Here is an 18,250-nt window from a genome sequence, read left to right as displayed (position 1 = left end):
AAGCATGGCTACAATCACAAAGTGATTAAAACTCCATGACAAAGAGTGAATGTCGGCGTTGTGGGATGAATGATACAAATGGGTTAAAGTTCCCTTTAGTAGCAGTATTTGTATATAAGCCTAGGCTATTTATTTTTCTAGTTATTACAGGTTGTTAATCAGCGAAGTTCACTCGGCAGTCAAGATTTGCTCGACGTGTGAAGTGGACAACAGCCTTCTTTCTGTGCTGCATTTGCCGACCAAAGATCCACAGGATTACTATTCGCTGGGCGATATTGTCGCAAACGGTCAAAGCCTTAACGGGAAAATGATTAATGTTCTTGCAGCAGTAAAATCGGTAAAGAAGGCACCATGTTTTTTGCACTTTGAACCCTGCGCCACAGGTTATGCCCTTCGGCAGCGCAGTATTCATATCATACACATTATTCCTATGTGCAAGCTACAAATGCAAAATGCAGGAGGGCTTTTTTCTTACCACTTGACTATGGCTGCTGTAAAGTACAGAAATGCAGTGTTTAGGGTTGCCATATAGCCTGTGTTTCACCAGCCTAGCTGAGAAAATACCAGCCAAGAGCAGAGTCAGCAATACAATTTACTGGCAAGTTGTAATCCCTAGATGTTCGACCCCTTACACCTCCAAAATGCTCCAATCCTCCCCCGTATGCTCCCAGACCCCCAGGGGGTTAAGAAACTCGCCTCGGGCGGCAGCGCCCCCAAAGTTACCAGGGGTGGCATAAAAAGGCACTGTAAAGGTAAGTGCCGGGGGCGGCATTGGAGGGGCCTCCTTAGGAGGCTCAGGGGCTGAAAACGCCCCTGCCTACTGACAGAATTTGCACTAGCTGCATCAAGCTCCATCCTTGTAACATTACAACTCTGCCCTGGCAACATAGCAACTTCAACCCTTTTCAGATCCACCCTCACCCCTTTAGGGTCTCTCTCATGGGCTGGCGGGACACCGGGAGAAACACCTGGTGGGACCCACCAACTCAGTCCCTGCCTGACTTTTGCCCGTTTTACCCCTGATCAATATAAATAAAACAACCTGACATGATGCTGCGCAAAGGGGGGAGCACACAGGGGTGGGGGCCAGCAGACTTTACATCTGTGGTGGGGGGTCCCTGGGGTGGCAGCCACTCCAATACTGCACAAGGTCATGGGCCAGTACAGGCCAGAAGGACAGGTGACAACCCTAGTAGTAATGTGCAGGTTGAATTTTTGTCTAATCCACATGCGCCCAACTCAACCCAGCAAGTCACCTGTATTTATATACCCGCCCATCTATGATGTCACAAAAGGGTGGGGCAGGCGCGTGCCTCTAAATACAGACTGCTAGAGGCAAAAGCGTTGTAAGGTCACAGGGGGGGTGGCCAGAAAGAAAAGTTTGGCCCAAACCTGCCTGTGCCCCACAAAGCATCCAACCTGGGCACTATCTGCAAGGAGTTTGTATGTTGTCTGAAAAGGGGTTTTCTTCCACAGTCCAAAAACATACAAGCAGCTTATTTGGCTCCTGATAAAGACTGCCCACTGTGGGAATGTAATGGGACCTTAGATTGTAAACTCCACAACTACTTCGGTAAATGATGTATATCTGTAGAGCTTTGTGGAAACTCTTGCTCTGTGGCACGTACCCAAATCCTACAGGATTCTTAGATAAGTTCTCTGGTTACAAACAAATGCTGTTCCCCTCGCCCCTAGATTACAGTGCTCCCAGTATTTGTTGCTAAAGGTCCCCATACACGGGCCGATAGAAGCTGCCGTTATCGGTCCCTTGGACCGACTCGGCAGCTTATCGGCCCGTGTAGGGGCAGAAACGAGGGGACTGGCCGACTGGCCGCATCGTTGATGCGGTCCCCGAACCGACTGCCCCATTGCCCGCGTGCAGAATTCGATCGTTTGGCCCCAGGGCCAAATGATCGAATTCACCTACATGCCTCCCCGATATCGCCACCCGTAGTATGCCCGTGTATGGCCAGCTTAAAAATGCTGGAGCAATTAACAAGGGGCACATTAAACGTTAGCTTCAGCCATGCCTCCACTGTTGGAGGACAGTGGTATTTTTGCCAATGGAAATGGTATGAGCCCCGGCCTTCTAGCTGGAGGTGGTGCAAACCCTGGCATAGCCACAATATTGCCTCCCTGTCTGCTCTCAATGCCTCCCTGTCTGCTCTTCCAGGGTCGGACTGGGGGGTGCAGGGTCCACCGGGGCTCCCGCCCCAGGGGCCCTGCAGGTGCCCCCGCCGGCCGCGTCCCCTAACCCCCCCCTAACCTCCCTAACCCCCCGCAGGGGCCCCCACCCAGCGTCCTCCCCTGACCGCGTGTAAATTTAACGTGTCAGGGGCAGGGCCGGAACTAGGGGTAGGCAGAAGAGGCAGCTGCCTAGGGCGCAACGATTGAGGGGCGCCAGGCAGGAGCCTCTCCTGCCTACCCCTAGTGCTACTTTGTCATTGCCTCCGCCACTTGTCATTAGTGGTGGAGGCAATGACCGATCTAATCGCACCACGAGGTGAGGTGGGCTGAGTTGCCCGACCTGGTTGCCTAGGGCTCCCGGTAGGCTTGGCCCGCCCCTGGTCAGGGGAGGAACGGTCAGGCAGGGGGAGCACCCCAAGGTTTGGATCTGGGCCCTCGGGGCCCACTGGGATTTTTCCCGGAGTCCCAGCGGCCCAGTCCGACCCTGGCTGTTTCCTTTCTCCCCTCTCCTACATGCCTCCCCGATATCGCCACCCGTAGTATGCCCGTGTATGGCCAGCTTAAGAATGCTGGAGCAATTAACAAGGGGCACATTAAACTTTAGCTTCAGCCATGCCTCCACTGTTGGAGGACAGTGGTATTTTTGCCAATGGAAATGGTATGAGCCCCGGCCTTCTAGCTGGAGGTGGTGCAAACCCTGGCATAGCCACAATATTGCCTCCCTGTCTGCTCTCAATGCCCATCATTCCTAACAGTCAGACCTCTTGGACTTGTCCATAGGGCCAAAATATCCCCAGCAGCCAGCACACTGAAGCAATCTTCATAGTAGTGTTGTATGAAACTATTGTTTCTGGGAGTAAGAGCAGTGCCAGTTCTGCTGTGGATCAGAACTCATGTCTCTTTGTCCTTGTAGCCTGGGGGAAACATTCTTCTTTACAAAAGAACAAACATTATCAGTTTCACCGCTTGCAGCACAGACTTTACTCTGCACACTTCTCTCATATCCTATTGCATGGCACTGCAAGAAAGGAACCTATTCACATCAGAGCTGTTCAACTTGAATCATTTGAACTTTCTGTATAGTCATATTTACACCAGCTTACGGTCTTGCTAGGTTGGAGAAATAAAACATTTCACTACGTCTGACAAAAGAAAAGGCCAAAGATGCGAAGTTAAGTTGTATGACGATGTGGTTCCTTCATTTGGGATGATATGGTGAGTAGAATTTATGATATAAATATGGTCAATGAATACAGACATAAGGGCTCATGTATGTCCCCAAGTTCAGACATTTTCTCAGCAGTTAGTGGTGCGTAAAACAACTTTCATCATAATGCACTCCTTGAATTGTATAGTTGCACTCAGTGCCACTCAGTCCTTCCTGCCTTCCACTGCGACACCTATTGATGCAGGGGAACCCTGGACTTACTGCCACCTCCTGACCAGGCGACAGCTCCAGGGTTCCCTCAGCACCCTGCAGGAATCACCCCTGTTCAGTTGGGCTGAAAAAATAGGGTTAGTATTTCTAACCCATTATGTTGCAACACTGGGTTTAAACTGGCCCCACAATTTGTTACATTTCTGATCAAGCTTTCTATGTGTGTTGCCACCCAAAACAATCTACATATACAAATATTTAGAGATGTAGCGAACATCGCCGAAAATGTTCGCGAACCCGTTCGCGGACTTTCGCCAAAACTCGCGAATATTCGCGAACTTTGCGAACCCCATAGACTTCAATGGGAAGGCGAACTTTAAAACCTAGAAAAGCCATTTCTGGCCAGAAAACTAAAGTTGTTGTTGGTGTTTAAAGTTTTTTAAAGGGTGCCACGACCTGGACAGTGGCATGCAGGAGGGGGATCAAGCAAAAATTTCTCTGAAAAATACTTTGTAAAAAAAATGCCAAAAAAAACGCCAAAAAATAACGCAAAAAAAAAAAACGCAAGCTATTCCTATGTATATGCATAGGCGATAAAACGTGGCGGAAAAACCAAGGCGAAAAAACGCGGCGCCAAGAAAAAACGCGGCGCCAAAAAAAAACGCGGCGACCCCAAAGTGGCGAACATCGGCAAAAGTCCGCGAATTTTCGCGAACGCGAACACCTGGTGTTCGCGCGAATTAGTTTGTCGGCGAACAGTTCGCTACATCTCTACAAATATTTAGCTCCCATGGGCCTATGATCTTTAACCCCTACTTGTCATGTCCAGAGGCATGTCAGATTGCTCGAAGTGCTCTTCTGGGTGGATATATGTCCCCTTTATATTGCATTTTAACTAGTGACCTTAAATAATTAATGAATTACTTTGTATTTAGCTGGGACAATGAATCCATCCAAGTTACGCAGAGCTGGATACCAAGAGAAACAGGTACTTTTGTTCTTTTCTTTTTTTTTTAAATACCCCAGTGACCTTTATATGTGAAATGAGTAATTTACTTACATTAAATCAAGTAGTATAAAATGCTCAATGTTTTGCAAACTATCAATAAAACACATTAAATTATTGTGAATTATTTTTTTTTTTCTACACATAGTGATATTTGCTGCTGATGTAAGAATTAATTATGATTCATTCCGGAACTCTATGGTTGCAACTGTTGTGTCAAAGACAATTCTTACAACCAGTCCAGGTAAGTACACTTGTGTCAACCAGGGTTGGACTGGGCCAGCGGGCACAGGGAAAAACCTGGTGGGCTCTGACCCTTGTGATCCCCGCAGCGGCTCAGGCCCACTCCCTACTAACTGTGGGTGCCGATGCATCTCGGCACCGTTGCATCTCCCCCTACATCATGGCTGCCAGGAGGAAGTGCAGTATGTGGTGGGGAAGGAAGGGGTTTAACGTTGCAACTGGGGTAGGGGGCCACCGGACAGCACTCCCAGTGGGCCCTAGACACCCTAGTCTGACCGTGGTGTCAACAGTTTTTGTCCTAGTATTAATTGTACTCATTCATACTTTACCCATAGTGAATTTTAGAGTATGATGGGAGCAAAGTTAGATTTAAAACAAAAAACAAAAAACAGAATACAATTCAAAGTGGACATATGCATTAATCTATATATAAATATTTATTTTCCATAGATACACCAGAGGCCCAAGCACTGCTGAGCTATGCCAGAGACTGCATCGAAACTGGAGTTTTTTGTGAAGAAAATGAAGAATTGTCAAAAGATTCTGTAAAATGTATGTATTAAAGTTAAGTTTTAAAGCACAACAATATCTTTACCATGGCAGTCAGCTTTGGCAAGGGCTCTTCAGCTCCAAATGCCACCCTGGCGGGGGGGGCCTAGGGGGTGCTGCCTTACCCCCACCCTTCCGCACTTAGGTTTTTTTGCTTCGGAGAGGGTGCAATAGCGCTCTCTGCACTAGAAGAGCCTAAATACTGACTTACGTCTGATTTAAAAATCCGGCTCTTTAAGTTACCAAGCACATTTTTTAATTTCAAAAGGCTGACTCTCTTTCTTTGAAAGTCATAAAGCCTCCAGAGTGGGTTTGACAGCTGCTATCAACAGAGGTCTCCTCTCACTTTTGCTATTTACATTCATTTTTTAAAATTTTCTAAGATATTAAGGTATTGTTACTATGAATGCATTTTGTTACAGCGCCACCTGCTGGTCACATTATGAACATAACACTGAACAGGTAGTGCATTTATATTAACCATACTAATCCTAGGGATAGGGCTGTAAGGCTCTTTCAAATCCATCAGTATATCTTTGATGTGTAATCAATAATCACAGTATACAATATATATTATACAGGGGAATATGGCCATGACTTTACTGTATATTCATGGCATCTTGCACATATGTCAGCATGTTTCATTTATATACAGATTATCCTCCAAACTCATATTTTGTACATTCTTATCATTTTCCATGGTTTATTGCTAAATCACTGATAACAATACTCCCTGTTTATTTCTTTCATACGCTGGAAGTCATTGCAGTTCCACTTATTTAGCTCTGATGTATCGTAAGGTTGAACTGATCCCTATCAGGAGCTTTAAACAGAGGAATGTGTTCAACAGATGTAATGTTTTGTCTTCTACACAGGCCAGCCTTAGCGACACCCAGTTTCAATTAGTCACATATCAATCGGAGCGGCTACGCTTTTTGTAATGGCTTGGGAAAACTTAATACCGAAAATATGAAAAAGCAATAGGGTTCTTGCTTAGAATACTAATCTTCCTTATCTACCAGCAGTAAGAGTAGGAAAAGGGCAAAGGAAGAACATCTGCTGCAGTTCCATGCCAGCATTGCTTTAGCTATTCCATTTGCCACACAGTAGGTTTGAATTTGTACAGAGAATATCATATTTGTATATACTCGTGTGATGTGATTTGCATGCTGCCCCAGATTTGTTTGAAACATATGGCATATGTTTGTCTCTATTTATTACAATGTGGGTTCTTTAGCTCGTCCTTTTGACCCACCGCCAGCTTTCTGTATACATACAGACCCACCCACATGGGTCAATATGTTGATGGGTGATATAGACAGATCCATATGCTTTCAGTGGGTCCTGAGGATTGATTTGAGGACCAGTGTAGGAACAGATGCTCTAGTTCTAGTAACCAATAAATGCTACCTGCTTATTCCTTACTGTGACTTGCTAGAATTCTGCACTTTGTGGCGGACCAAGCCTGATCTAATATTTAGGAGCCAGGCAAAAGGGTTGGCAAACATGGAGTCCGTATATTGCCCCTTCACAAATTTCCAGCATCAAGGTTTGATATCAGACTGAGCCTAGATCAGATATTGATAGGAGAGGCCACTGTTTTGGCCCCATACTCAGGTCAATAAGCTGCAAAACCAGTGATTTCTTACTGAGTATTGACTTGTGTATGGGATCAGCATAATAAATACTGGCCTGTGTTTGGCCAGCTTTAGATTTCTAGCAGTGCAGACAATATTTTTGGCAATTTTTTCAATTAAAACATTTTTTCTTTTGTATCAAGCCCCTGTGCGTGCGGCCACTCTTTCTATTATATCACATACCGTATATATATATATATACTTTCATGAATGTGAACTTTATATATATATATATATATATATATATATATATATATATATATATATGTATATATATAGGAACCCCTAAAGCTGCCTTTCTAGGCACTGGCCTTCAGGTGCCTATATATGGGGAATATGGTCCTGGTCTAGTAAACCAGTAAACCATGGTGTTCGGGGTAGGATTGGGGTGTGCAGGACCCACCGGGGCTGCTGCTGCAGGGGCCCCCAGACCCTTCCAGGGACCCCCACCGCAGACGCCCCATGCCCCCATATTACTTATTAGTGATGGACATAAGTGGGGAAACACTGGTGGAGATGGGGTCTGGGTTGGCGGGGCCCACTGGATTTTTTCCTGGAGGCCCGCCATTCTAGTCCGACCCTGATGGTGTATTTAGAGCACTGAAGGACATGGTCCTTTATCCAACCCTTGTTGTACTGCAGCCTTCTCTTTGGTTAAAGAAGTAGCTAGCTTTTTTGTGGCCTAAGGTTTCATATTCATCTGAATGGTACAACTTGCTCTTCAGCATAAATGTAACGATTATTTATTTTAACAACCCCTAAAGCAGCATATCTCGTGGTTTTACCACATAAACGCTTTCATGAATGTCAACTTTTTTTCCCCCCCGCCTTTAGTGGAGTCTATAAAAGATATATACACAGTGCAGCAGATAAAAGAAAAGGCTACACAAGGCGTAGAAAAAAACGATCCACTTTACGGGATAGTTTACGCTTATATCTCCAGGTTCAATGTTGATTCAGATGCCAGCAAAATAATACGAAACAGATGGTAAGCCTTTCATTTTCATCCATGCAACAGGTTTTTATTTGTAATGGGAGAAAGGAAACAATAGTATTTGGCTGCCGATGCCGATCGACCAGCTGATTATGTTGTCAGATAAAAAGCGAAAGGGAGATGACACGTGTTTATGTCCATCAGCTTGCATGTCAGCGATAATTACATGTAAATGCACTATTTAACCACTTTACTCAGTGAGCTGACCCTCATCCTCAGCTCCACTCATTTTAGATTTTTGTCAAAGAAGGTTTATGCCAGACGTGGATGATTCTCGGCTTGTGGATAAACACAGGAAATAATCAGCCTTTCCCTTTGCCTGTACCCAGAGCCATTGAGTCAGCCCCGGTGCAGGCACATGGAGCAGACTTTGGCTCCAAAATGCATACTCATGCTTTTTGTGCCGAAATCCACTCCATGTTCCATGCTCCATCCTCCACCATGTTCAGTGCAATTACGCCACAGGGAAAAGCTAATGCCACCGTAGGGGCTGGGGCTGAATCAGCCAAATCTGGTATAAGCCTATACTAGGGTTGCCACCCAGTTGGTATTTTACCGGTCTAGCTAGTAAAATACCAGCCAAGCCTGGGGCCGGTATTACAAATTTACCAGCAATGTACTTGCCGGTAAATCTGTAATAACTATGACCCTGGCATGCCTCCAAACTGCCCCTTTAGCCCTCTCCTAGCTTTCATATTAACCAAATATCCAGCATGCCGACGTGACTCCACCCATACTCCGCCCATTTATGTCATAACTCCACCCCCTTGACAGGGCCTAGTTTGTCTCCCAGACCCAGAGGGCATTAATTTGGCCCATCTCTTTGTTAACCCATCCATACCACTGGACTGTCAAGGCCACTGTAAGATTTATCAGGAACATGTTCTGGGTACTGGCCATACATTGGTACAATGCTTTCTGCTGACTTAGCAACCTTTGCCCAAGTTGGCAGCTTATTTGCCCATGTAAGGGGCCAAAAGATGGCCTCTCTGGCACATACATGTGATAAATCAGCCACTTTTGACCTATTGAGTACAAAAATATGGCTTCCCTGATTGATATGTTATCAGGCCTTAGTACGTGGGATTGCTGACAAATAATATAAGGCTGTTTATCAGTCCTAAATTGACAGGTCTGCTACACAAACCCCAATCAGATTGTTGGCCCCAGGAAATCAAAAGGGTTCTTCACCTTTAATTTTAAGTATGTGATAAAATGGCCAGTTCTTAGTAGCTTTTCAACTGGTCTTCATTTTTTATCATTCTTGAATTATTTGATTTCCTTTTCTGACTCTTTCCAGCTTTCAAAAGGGGGTCACTGACCCCTGCAACCAATTTATTGTTATTGTTACTTTTGATTACTTATCTTTCTATTCAGACCCACTCCTATTCATTTTCCAGCTTCTTATGCCTGGTTGCTAGGGTAATTTTCACCCTAACAACCACAAATCATAAAAAATAAAGACCAACTGCAATTTTTTTCAGAATAGCACCCTTAACAACATACTAAGAGTTTATTTAAAGATTAACAACACCTTTAAAATTGGAACTTTCTGAGGAATACTGGGAGTTACAGTATCCAACTCCTTTGTCCTTTGGGTCCTTCTCTAATCCTCCCCCCACGGAGCAGGGGAAAAATATTTCCTATGTCATTTAATATGGTGATATGGGTGAGTGCAGAGGTTCTGTTTTTCTGTATGCAGAGCATTTCATGTAAACACAATCCCTTTATTCCACATAAATGAAGATTTAATGATGCCAATGAATAACACTTTTTTTTTACATAAACAATTCATTTTGAGAAAAGCTTGCATTCTCCTCAATCCAAGGTAAATTGCCTTTACAAAATATATATTTCATATGTTTGCCTTTGGTCATAATTAAATTCTTACACATAAGCAAAGAATGATGATATTTATTTGAGTTACTTGTTCCAGCTGGTGTCCGCATGTGGATTCCCTTTCCTCGCTACTTAGCGGAATATAATGGACTCTACTCGCTACCTTTGTGCGTTTTTCTACAGTCCCATTTATTCACACAAATGTCAGACGTGGAATTCCAATTATTTTATCTGCAGATGCGATTGGGTTCAGATTCCAGCATACAGATATAGCTGTTACCAGTGTTATGACAGATTCGGGAATACCGTGCATTACAATCTCGCCACCACATCTGGGCTCCATTGCACATCACTAGCGTTTAGGGGCTCATATGGGGTTATATAATAAATAGCTTGCCCAACAGCAGTAACCCAAAGCAACCAATCAGAAGCAAGCATCTCATCGGTATCTATAGGCCCATGGCCAAACTTAGTGCCTTTTATTACAAATGGGGAATAGACTTTTATGACAATGCCATTCACTGGTGTAATTTATGTACAATGGACCCTGCGACCCAGGGGGGACCCGAAGGAGAGGAAGGCCCGGATAGTTGGGGGGGTCTGATGTATGATTACCTCGCCTGCCCCTTGTGGTCAAACAGAAGTGGGTGGAGAGGAGCACAGGCCGGGGTGGGTGCAGGCTCGCAGCAGCTGAAGATATGTGTGTGGAAGTGGCAAGGCACTAAGGGCAGTGAAGCACTTCTTTTTGGCTTGGGGCCTGGGCCAGTATCATTACACTACTGACATCAATAATCTTAAAGGAAAACAAAACCTAAAATTACTGGACAGGTGCCAGTAAGCAAAACCAGTGATTTGCCCCTCTGTCACTTGTGATGTGCAGGTCAAGATTTTCTCGACCCGCACTGGGCCCTAACCCGCCCCTTCCCAACACGAACCCTACCCAACCAGGTTTCCTTCCTCTATTTAAAGACCCGTGCCTGCCCCGAAATGATGTCACAAAAGGGGCGGGCTTCTGGGCACACCCCTATAAATAGAGAAGCCGGAAGAGGAAGCCAGCAGTGCAAGGTTGCAGGAGGTGAGGGCGAGAGGAAGAGCTCACCCGAACCCGCAGGTGATGTGCACAGGTCGGGCCGAATTCGCCTGGCCCGCACATCACTATTGCCCAGTGTGCTCCCTTTCTGAAAAGGAACCATTCCAGGGGAGCACTGCAGGGTGTACTATACCACCATATTCCTCAGCTCCTGGGTACGTCTTGAATGGGCTTGGGGTGGGGCATAGTTACATAGGGTTGAAAAAAGACCAGAGTCCACCAAGTTCAACCCTTCCAAGTAAACCCAGCACATACAAACCTATACTTACCAACCTATACACTCACATACATAAAATATATATACAACCACTAATACTAACTGTAGCTATTAGTATCACAGTAGCCTTGGATATTCTGCATACGTAGAGCTTTCTGACTTACCATTGTTATACTATACATGCACCCAGCCCAAGCCCAGCAAGCCAAGGAATTCCTGGGAGCTGAAGAATAATGGCGGCACAGGGCTCCCCACCAATGTACCTCAGGGTGGTTGATTTTTTAGAAAAGAAGTGCACTAGCCTGGGGCATGAGATTAGTGTTATTGATAATAGATTGGCATGCCCCACTGGGCATGTTGACCCCACTGTTCTCTTGGATGACAATGGTCCGAAAGCACTTCCCATAGCAAAGTATGTGAAGCATTTTGTCCCTCTCACTGACTGTGCTTAGTGATCTCAGCAGTTATAATAAGTGCTCGTGGAGCAAATTGTGTCACGCTACAAACTTAAACTTGTGTTTATAAAAAATAATCTACACCCCGTTGTAAAAGATAAGGATATTAGAAGTCACCTCAGAGTTGCATGACTCCGTTCTTTCATATGGTCATGAATATCATTGGTGACTTCTAATATACTTATATTTTACAGTAGGGGGTACAATATTGACCTTATATGACAAGTAGATAAGTTATAATGTACTGTCATATAAAGCAGGGGTCCCCAAACTTTCTCAGTCGCGAGTCAAATGTAAAAAGACTTGGAGAGCAACACAAGCACCATAAATGGAGGAGGCAAATAAGGGCTGTGATTGGCTATTAGGGGCCTCTATGCACCCTATCAGCTTGCAGGGGGCTTTATTTGGTAGGAAATCTTGTTTTTATTCAACCAAAACTTGCCCCCAAGTCAGGAATTCAAAAATAACTCCCTGGTTTGGGGGCACTGAGAGCAACATCCAAGGGGTCGGGGAGCAACATGTTGCCCCCGAGCCACTGGTTGGGGATCACTGATATAAAGTATAATACTTACAAGTTTTAGTATATTATAAAATGAACAATTCTAAGCAACATTTCAACTGGTCTTGATTATTTATTGCTTATAGTTGTTTTAATTATTTGCCTTCTTCTTCAAACTCTTTGTTGCTTTCAAATAGAGGATCACTGACCCAGGCAGCCAAAAACTATTGCTCTCTGAGGTTACGGTTTTATTGTTGTTGTTAATTTTTGTAACTTTTTTTCTATTCAATCTCTCTCCTATTCATATATCAGTCTCTCATCCAAACCACTCCCTGGTTGATAAGGTAATTTGGACCCTAGTAACCAGAACAACTGGAGAGTTGTTGAACAATTATTAAGTAAAAACTACAAATAATAAAAAATTAAGACCAATTGCAAATTGTCTCAGAATATTACTCTTATTCTAGGACAAAAGGACTCACTAAAAAAACAATTTGTTTACCCACAATGCAATATTTCTTCTTTCATTACTTAAATGTGAATAATTCATTGGAATCCCACAAAGAAGCAAATCTACAAAGGGGTGATTTTGATTTTTGTTTCATTACTCATGTCTTCATCCAGCTCCCGATGCCATTACCTGATAACTGACCTAACTGAGCTGTGTACCTACACTTTCTGCAATGAGATGTCTTCTGAGCCTAAATCTGTGGTCGCCTGCTTGGATTTGAGCATTGACCTGACTGATCATACCGGGACTCTGTCTGCTAACGTGTCTGGCAGTGCGGCCGAGGAAATGTTATCCTGCACGGTAAATACATATGTTTTTGGTTGAAGTTCATATTTAAAATCATATATCATCTTTCCAGAGGCTATTATCCCACTGCTACTATAGGCACCATCTCTCCTACTATACCTGCTATCCCACAGCCCCAGTCCCTTCCCAGAGGCTATTATCCCCCCACTGCTACTATAGGCACCATCTCTCCCTACTATACCTGCTATCCCACAGCCCCAGTCCCTTCCCAGAGGCTATTATCCCCCCACTGCTACTATAGGCACCATCTCTCCCTACTATACCTGCTATCCCACAGCCACAGTCCCTTCCCAGAGGCTATTATCCCCCCACTGCTACTATAGGCACCATCTCTCCCTACTATACCTGCTATCCCACAGTCCCAGTCCCTTCCCAGAGGCTATTATCCCCCCACTGCTACTATAGGCACCATCTCTCCCTACTATACCTGCTATCCCACAGTCCCAGTCCCTTCCCAGAGGCTATTATCCCCCCACTGCTACTATAGGCACCATCTCTCCTACTATACCTGCTATCCCACAGTCCCAGTCCCTTCCCAGAGGCTATTATCCCCCCACTGCTACTATAGGCACCATCTCTCCCTACTATACCTGCTATCCCACAGTCCCAGTCCCTTCCCAGAGGCTATTATCCCCCCACTGCTACTATAGGCACCATCTCTCCCTACTATACCTGCTATCCCACAGTCCCAGTCCCTTCCCAGAGGCTATTATCCCCCCACTGCTACTATAGGCACCATCTCTCCCTACTATACCTGCTATCCCACAGTCCCAGTCCCTTCCCAGAGGCTATTATCCCCCCACTGCTACTATAGGCACCATCTCTGCCTACTATACCTGCTATCCCACAGTCCCAGTCCCTTCCCAGAGGCTATTATCCCCCCACTACTACTATAGGCACCATCTCTCCCTACTATACCTGCTATCCCACAGTCCCAGTCCCTTCCCAGAGGCTATTATCCCCCCACTGCTACTATAGGCACCATCTCTCCCTACTATACCTGCTATCCCACAGCCACAGTCCCTTCCCAGAGGCTATTATCCCCCCACTGCTACTATAGGCACCATCTCTCCCTACTATACCTGCTATCCCACAGCCCCAGTCCCTTCCCAAAGGCTATTATCCCCCACTGCTACTATAGGCACCATCTCTCCCTACTATACCTGCTATCCCACAGCCCCAGTCCCTTCCCAGAGGCTATTATCCCCCCACTGCTACTATAGGCACCATCTCTCCCTACTATACCTGCTATCCCACAGCCCCAGTCCCTTCCCAGAGGCTATTATCCCCCACTGCTACTATAGGCACCATCTCTCCCTACTATACCTGCTATCCCACAGCCCCAGTCCCTTCCCAGAGGCTATTATCCCACTGCTACTATAGGCACCATCTCTCCCTACTATACCTGCTATCCCACAGCCCCAGTCCCTTCCCAGAGGCTATTATCCCCCCACTGCTACTATAGACACCATCTCTCCCTACTATACCTGCTATCCCACAGCCCCAGTCCCTTCCCAGAGGCTATTATCCCCCCACTGCTACTATAGGCACCATCTCTCCCTACTATACCTGCTATCCCACAGCCCCAGTCCCTTCCCAGAGGCTATTATCCCCCCACTGCTACTATAGGCACCATCTCTCCCTACTATACCTGCTATCCCACAGCCCCAGTCCCTTCCCAGAGGCTATTATCCCCCCACTGCTACTATAGGCACCATCTCTCCCTTGATTTCTTTTCACCTTGCCTGATTGTACACCGGAGCTTGCAGACCTGGTTTCTAGCACCATTGCATTCCATTGCAGTTTCATGTTCACCATACTGCATATACAAATACATAACACGCTCTAGGACCATAATATTTTCAAGAACAAATCATTGTTTCTTTCTCACCTTTAGAAACTATTTTTTTCAAAGGACAATTTTCATATTATTGATTTAGGTTGATGGATTTTTTAATTTAACTGAAGACCAGAAGACAGCGTTGAAATGGAATTTTCTACTGGAACGCTGCAAAATCTATTTAAAGGTTAGAATGCTCTGCTGGATGCGTCAGACTCGGCGGTTACTATTTATTAAGGGCCTCGGTTTTAACCTCAATTAAAAGTTAACAGTTTTATGAAATGGCACAGATGACACTGGCTTGAAAGGTAGCAAGTAATAGTATAAATAAAGCTCAATATTCTGGTTTATTTCATACAAGTCATTTTTTTTCTAAAAGCTCAGGGCTGTACCAAGCCTATATGCACCCATGGACCTGTGCCTAGGGTGGGAGCTTTATTGGGTGGGAGCTTTAGTGGGAGGGGCTAGGGCAACACTGGACCCAAATACAGTTGTGGGTATGTTCTTATGTTACTATGAAACAGTGGCATAGTTATTATAAAACACCTGGCTTAACACCCATCTTTATCAGTTTAGTTCCCATAATGCATCAAAAATATTTATCAAATCCAACCAATTTGGTTCCATTTAAAAAGGCGGTTTTGGGCTCAAAAATGTGCACTTGAGCATCTTTGCAGTAAAGCCACCTGTTTAGTGGTGACATTGGGTTTCTATTATTCTCAAGGGGAATTGGCTCGAGAGGATTTGGACATATTTGCCCTGGCAGAAATTGAGTGGCCAAACAGCCCATGCTGCTTCCCATTGGGCACTGGGGTTTAGAAGAGTCGGGAGATGCTAGAGAGGTTCATAGAGTTTGGCTACTAAACAATGCTCTAACCACTTATCAAATTGATTTACACTGTTTCTCTAAGTACAAACTGTATAGCCAGGCCCGGACTGGCAATCTGTGGGTTCTGGCAAATGCCAGAGGGGCTGCTGTAAGATGCCATAGACAGTCACTATTTATTGGGCTGGTGGGGGCTGTTTGGGCCTCTGTGTACTTGGAATGTCAGGGGCCTATTTTGAATCCCAGTCCGGGCCTGCGTATAGCAATGGAAAGACCCCAAGACACCATAATATAGATGAGACAAATAAATTGAACTTACAGTGCTTCTTGGAGCACTTTTGCCAATTCACATTCAAATTTCTATTTCTAGTGGTTTCTGAAATATGTGCAGTTTTAGACTAATATCAGGCTTTCTGTTACAAGCTCTCTACCAGAGTCAATGTCAGTGACCCAAACTGACTACATCACCTGCATGGCCAGTTAACATTGGGTCTCATTTATTAACACTGGGCAAATGTGCGCCAGGGCAGTAACCCATAGCAACCCATTACCATTACAATTAGGTTTTTATATCAAGCTGCCAATAGAACATTGATATGAATCATCTGACTGGTTGCCATGGGTTCCTTCCCAGGTACAAAATTGTTCAGTGTTGACCCCCTCTGATCCCTTTGATATTTGTCAGCCACTTTAGTTACTCCCTGATTCATCGTATTAAACCTTTCTGCTGATGTTACAGATGGTTCCCTCAACCAATGCAAGAAGCGGGCTGAGGATCAATGTGCTTTCCTGCAACATGGCGGATCCCTTGGAAGCATGTACAAGTCTGTGCGGGAAAGGAACTAATTAATTCAGCGAGATATATCTGCACTGGTCTATCTACCCGATTACATACGTGCTTTGTTCCTCACCCTCTGGCACTCATTACTGTTTTCATTAATGTTTTTCACTTAAAAGACACATTCTTTATTCTTCGTTTAATCCAGTTAAAGAATAAGTAAACCTTACCGAAAGTAAGTAATAAGTAAACCTAAACGAATTTAATGTAAGATTACTCAGGGTGCTTTTGTAAGCACATTTGCAGTTTATACATTATTTTTTTTGTTAATGTATTAGGTTAATCACATCCCCACCTGCTGGTCAGTTCCAGTAACTGCGCAGTCAAAGAGAGATACATTCAGGAGGAAAACAGAGAACTGTCCTTGATGTTGCTCTGCTAAGGAAAGAGATCAGGAGCCTTGGATACCCTTTCCTATCTCTTTCCTAAGCAGAGCAACGTTATAACAGTTCTCTGTTTTCCTTCTGAAGGTACATCTCACTGTCTTTGACTGTACAGTTACAGGAACTGACCAGCAGATGGCATTAGCAGGCCTCCATAAACTTCCAGAACCCTGGCCCCACCTGTTCTGATACCTACACTTAAACACCTGACCCACATTCCTGCTGGAATAAGAGTGCAAGGATCCAGTAAGGTGGAGATACTTCTCACCCTGGAAACTGCATTTATTAGAAGCATCCCTGATTCCTTGATTTTTTTGTAATGATCTAATTACTTTAACTAGATACTGAAACTTTCCTGTACCAAGAATAGGTTATCAGAGCAGAACTCTCAGATGTGATAAGAAATCCTTAGTACCCAAACAATGGTTTAAACCTCTAAAGCTAGATTGGGGGTCATTCAAAAGAACCACCGGGCAACATTTGACTCCAGATGTACCTTGGATGTGGTATTGTATCCATAATTGTTTAATGTGACTTGTTATTAAATTGTATTAGTTTGAATAAAGAGCAGCAACGTTTTCTGGTTGTTTTAGTTGTAAGTGCAAAGTCATATTAATATCTAAGTGCCTCCTAAACCCATGTGGGTTCAGTTCTCAAAAGGGGAGGGGGCGGCAGTTTCAGGCTGGCGGTTCTAGACCTGTTTGTTTCTCCCCTGCACCTTTATACCACTCCCACCTGGTCACATGACTAGGACTTCTCCTCAAGATCCCAGGAAGACCCAGTGGAGTGGATTTGGGCTCAGACTCACAGGGAGCCAAATCACCAATGCACATAAAGGGAGGCACAGAACTCCTACTATGAATCGTTAGTGATTGGGTGAGGCCCCGGGGTCCCTTTCAGACTGTCTCTCACTGTGAATGAGTGCTGCCCCTAAACATCAGAAACGACTCCTTTCCTGAAACTAAACCGCTGGGATTTATTTATGTTTCCTTCAGGAAGATCTTTTCAACAAACCACCGAGTGCCAACCCCACGCCGATGATGAAAGACAAAAGCTTTTCGGGTTTATACAAGACAGGGCTTACATGCATCAGTTCTGATTATTCCGTGTAGTAACTCCCACAGCTGGTCCTAGTTACCCTTTAATTTAAATCGACTGAGCAGGGAGAGAGTAAACTGGCGAATACTTTCAAAAAGGAACATCTCCATGATTGTTGCATATAAGACCTGGCCGAGGCGTAATCGTGTATATAAATGCATTGGTACAGCTCATGGAACTCCATTATCTGGCCCCTTCCGATAAAAGGATAAGTAAACCTTATCCTTTACATTCGTTCATTTTTTTATTCATGATATTAAGGGTTAAAAGCGCTGTTAATATGAATGTATTTTGCTACAACGGCGCCACCTGCTGGTCACTTTCCCAACATGAAGTAGTGAAGGACTGGCGAGC

General features: G+C 44.7%; 1 protein-coding gene across 1 annotated transcript in view; it reads left to right on the top strand.

Moving 5' to 3' along the window:
- Positions 1 to 17,377, top strand: part of meiob (meiosis specific with OB domains) — a 34,963-nt gene extending 17,586 nt beyond the window's left edge. Inside the window, exons 5-13 of the mRNA XM_031893663.1 lie at positions 142 to 337; positions 3,302 to 3,402; positions 4,501 to 4,553; positions 4,720 to 4,815; positions 5,265 to 5,366; positions 7,835 to 7,988; positions 12,719 to 12,905; positions 14,852 to 14,938; positions 16,317 to 17,377. Of these exons, the coding sequence (XP_031749523.1) occupies positions 142 to 337; positions 3,302 to 3,402; positions 4,501 to 4,553; positions 4,720 to 4,815; positions 5,265 to 5,366; positions 7,835 to 7,988; positions 12,719 to 12,905; positions 14,852 to 14,938; positions 16,317 to 16,427 (1,087 nt within the window). The 3' untranslated portion in view covers positions 16,428 to 17,377. The remainder of the gene's footprint in view (positions 1 to 141; positions 338 to 3,301; positions 3,403 to 4,500; positions 4,554 to 4,719; positions 4,816 to 5,264; positions 5,367 to 7,834; positions 7,989 to 12,718; positions 12,906 to 14,851; positions 14,939 to 16,316) is intronic.
- The last annotated feature ends 873 nt before the right edge of the window (positions 17,378 to 18,250 follow it).

The sequence above is a fragment of the Xenopus tropicalis genome, chromosome 9, assembly GCF_000004195.4.
Source record: "Xenopus tropicalis strain Nigerian chromosome 9, UCB_Xtro_10.0, whole genome shotgun sequence".
NCBI lineage: Eukaryota > Metazoa > Chordata > Amphibia > Anura > Pipidae > Xenopus > Xenopus tropicalis.
This window is presented reverse-complemented; position numbering and strand designations above follow the sequence as displayed.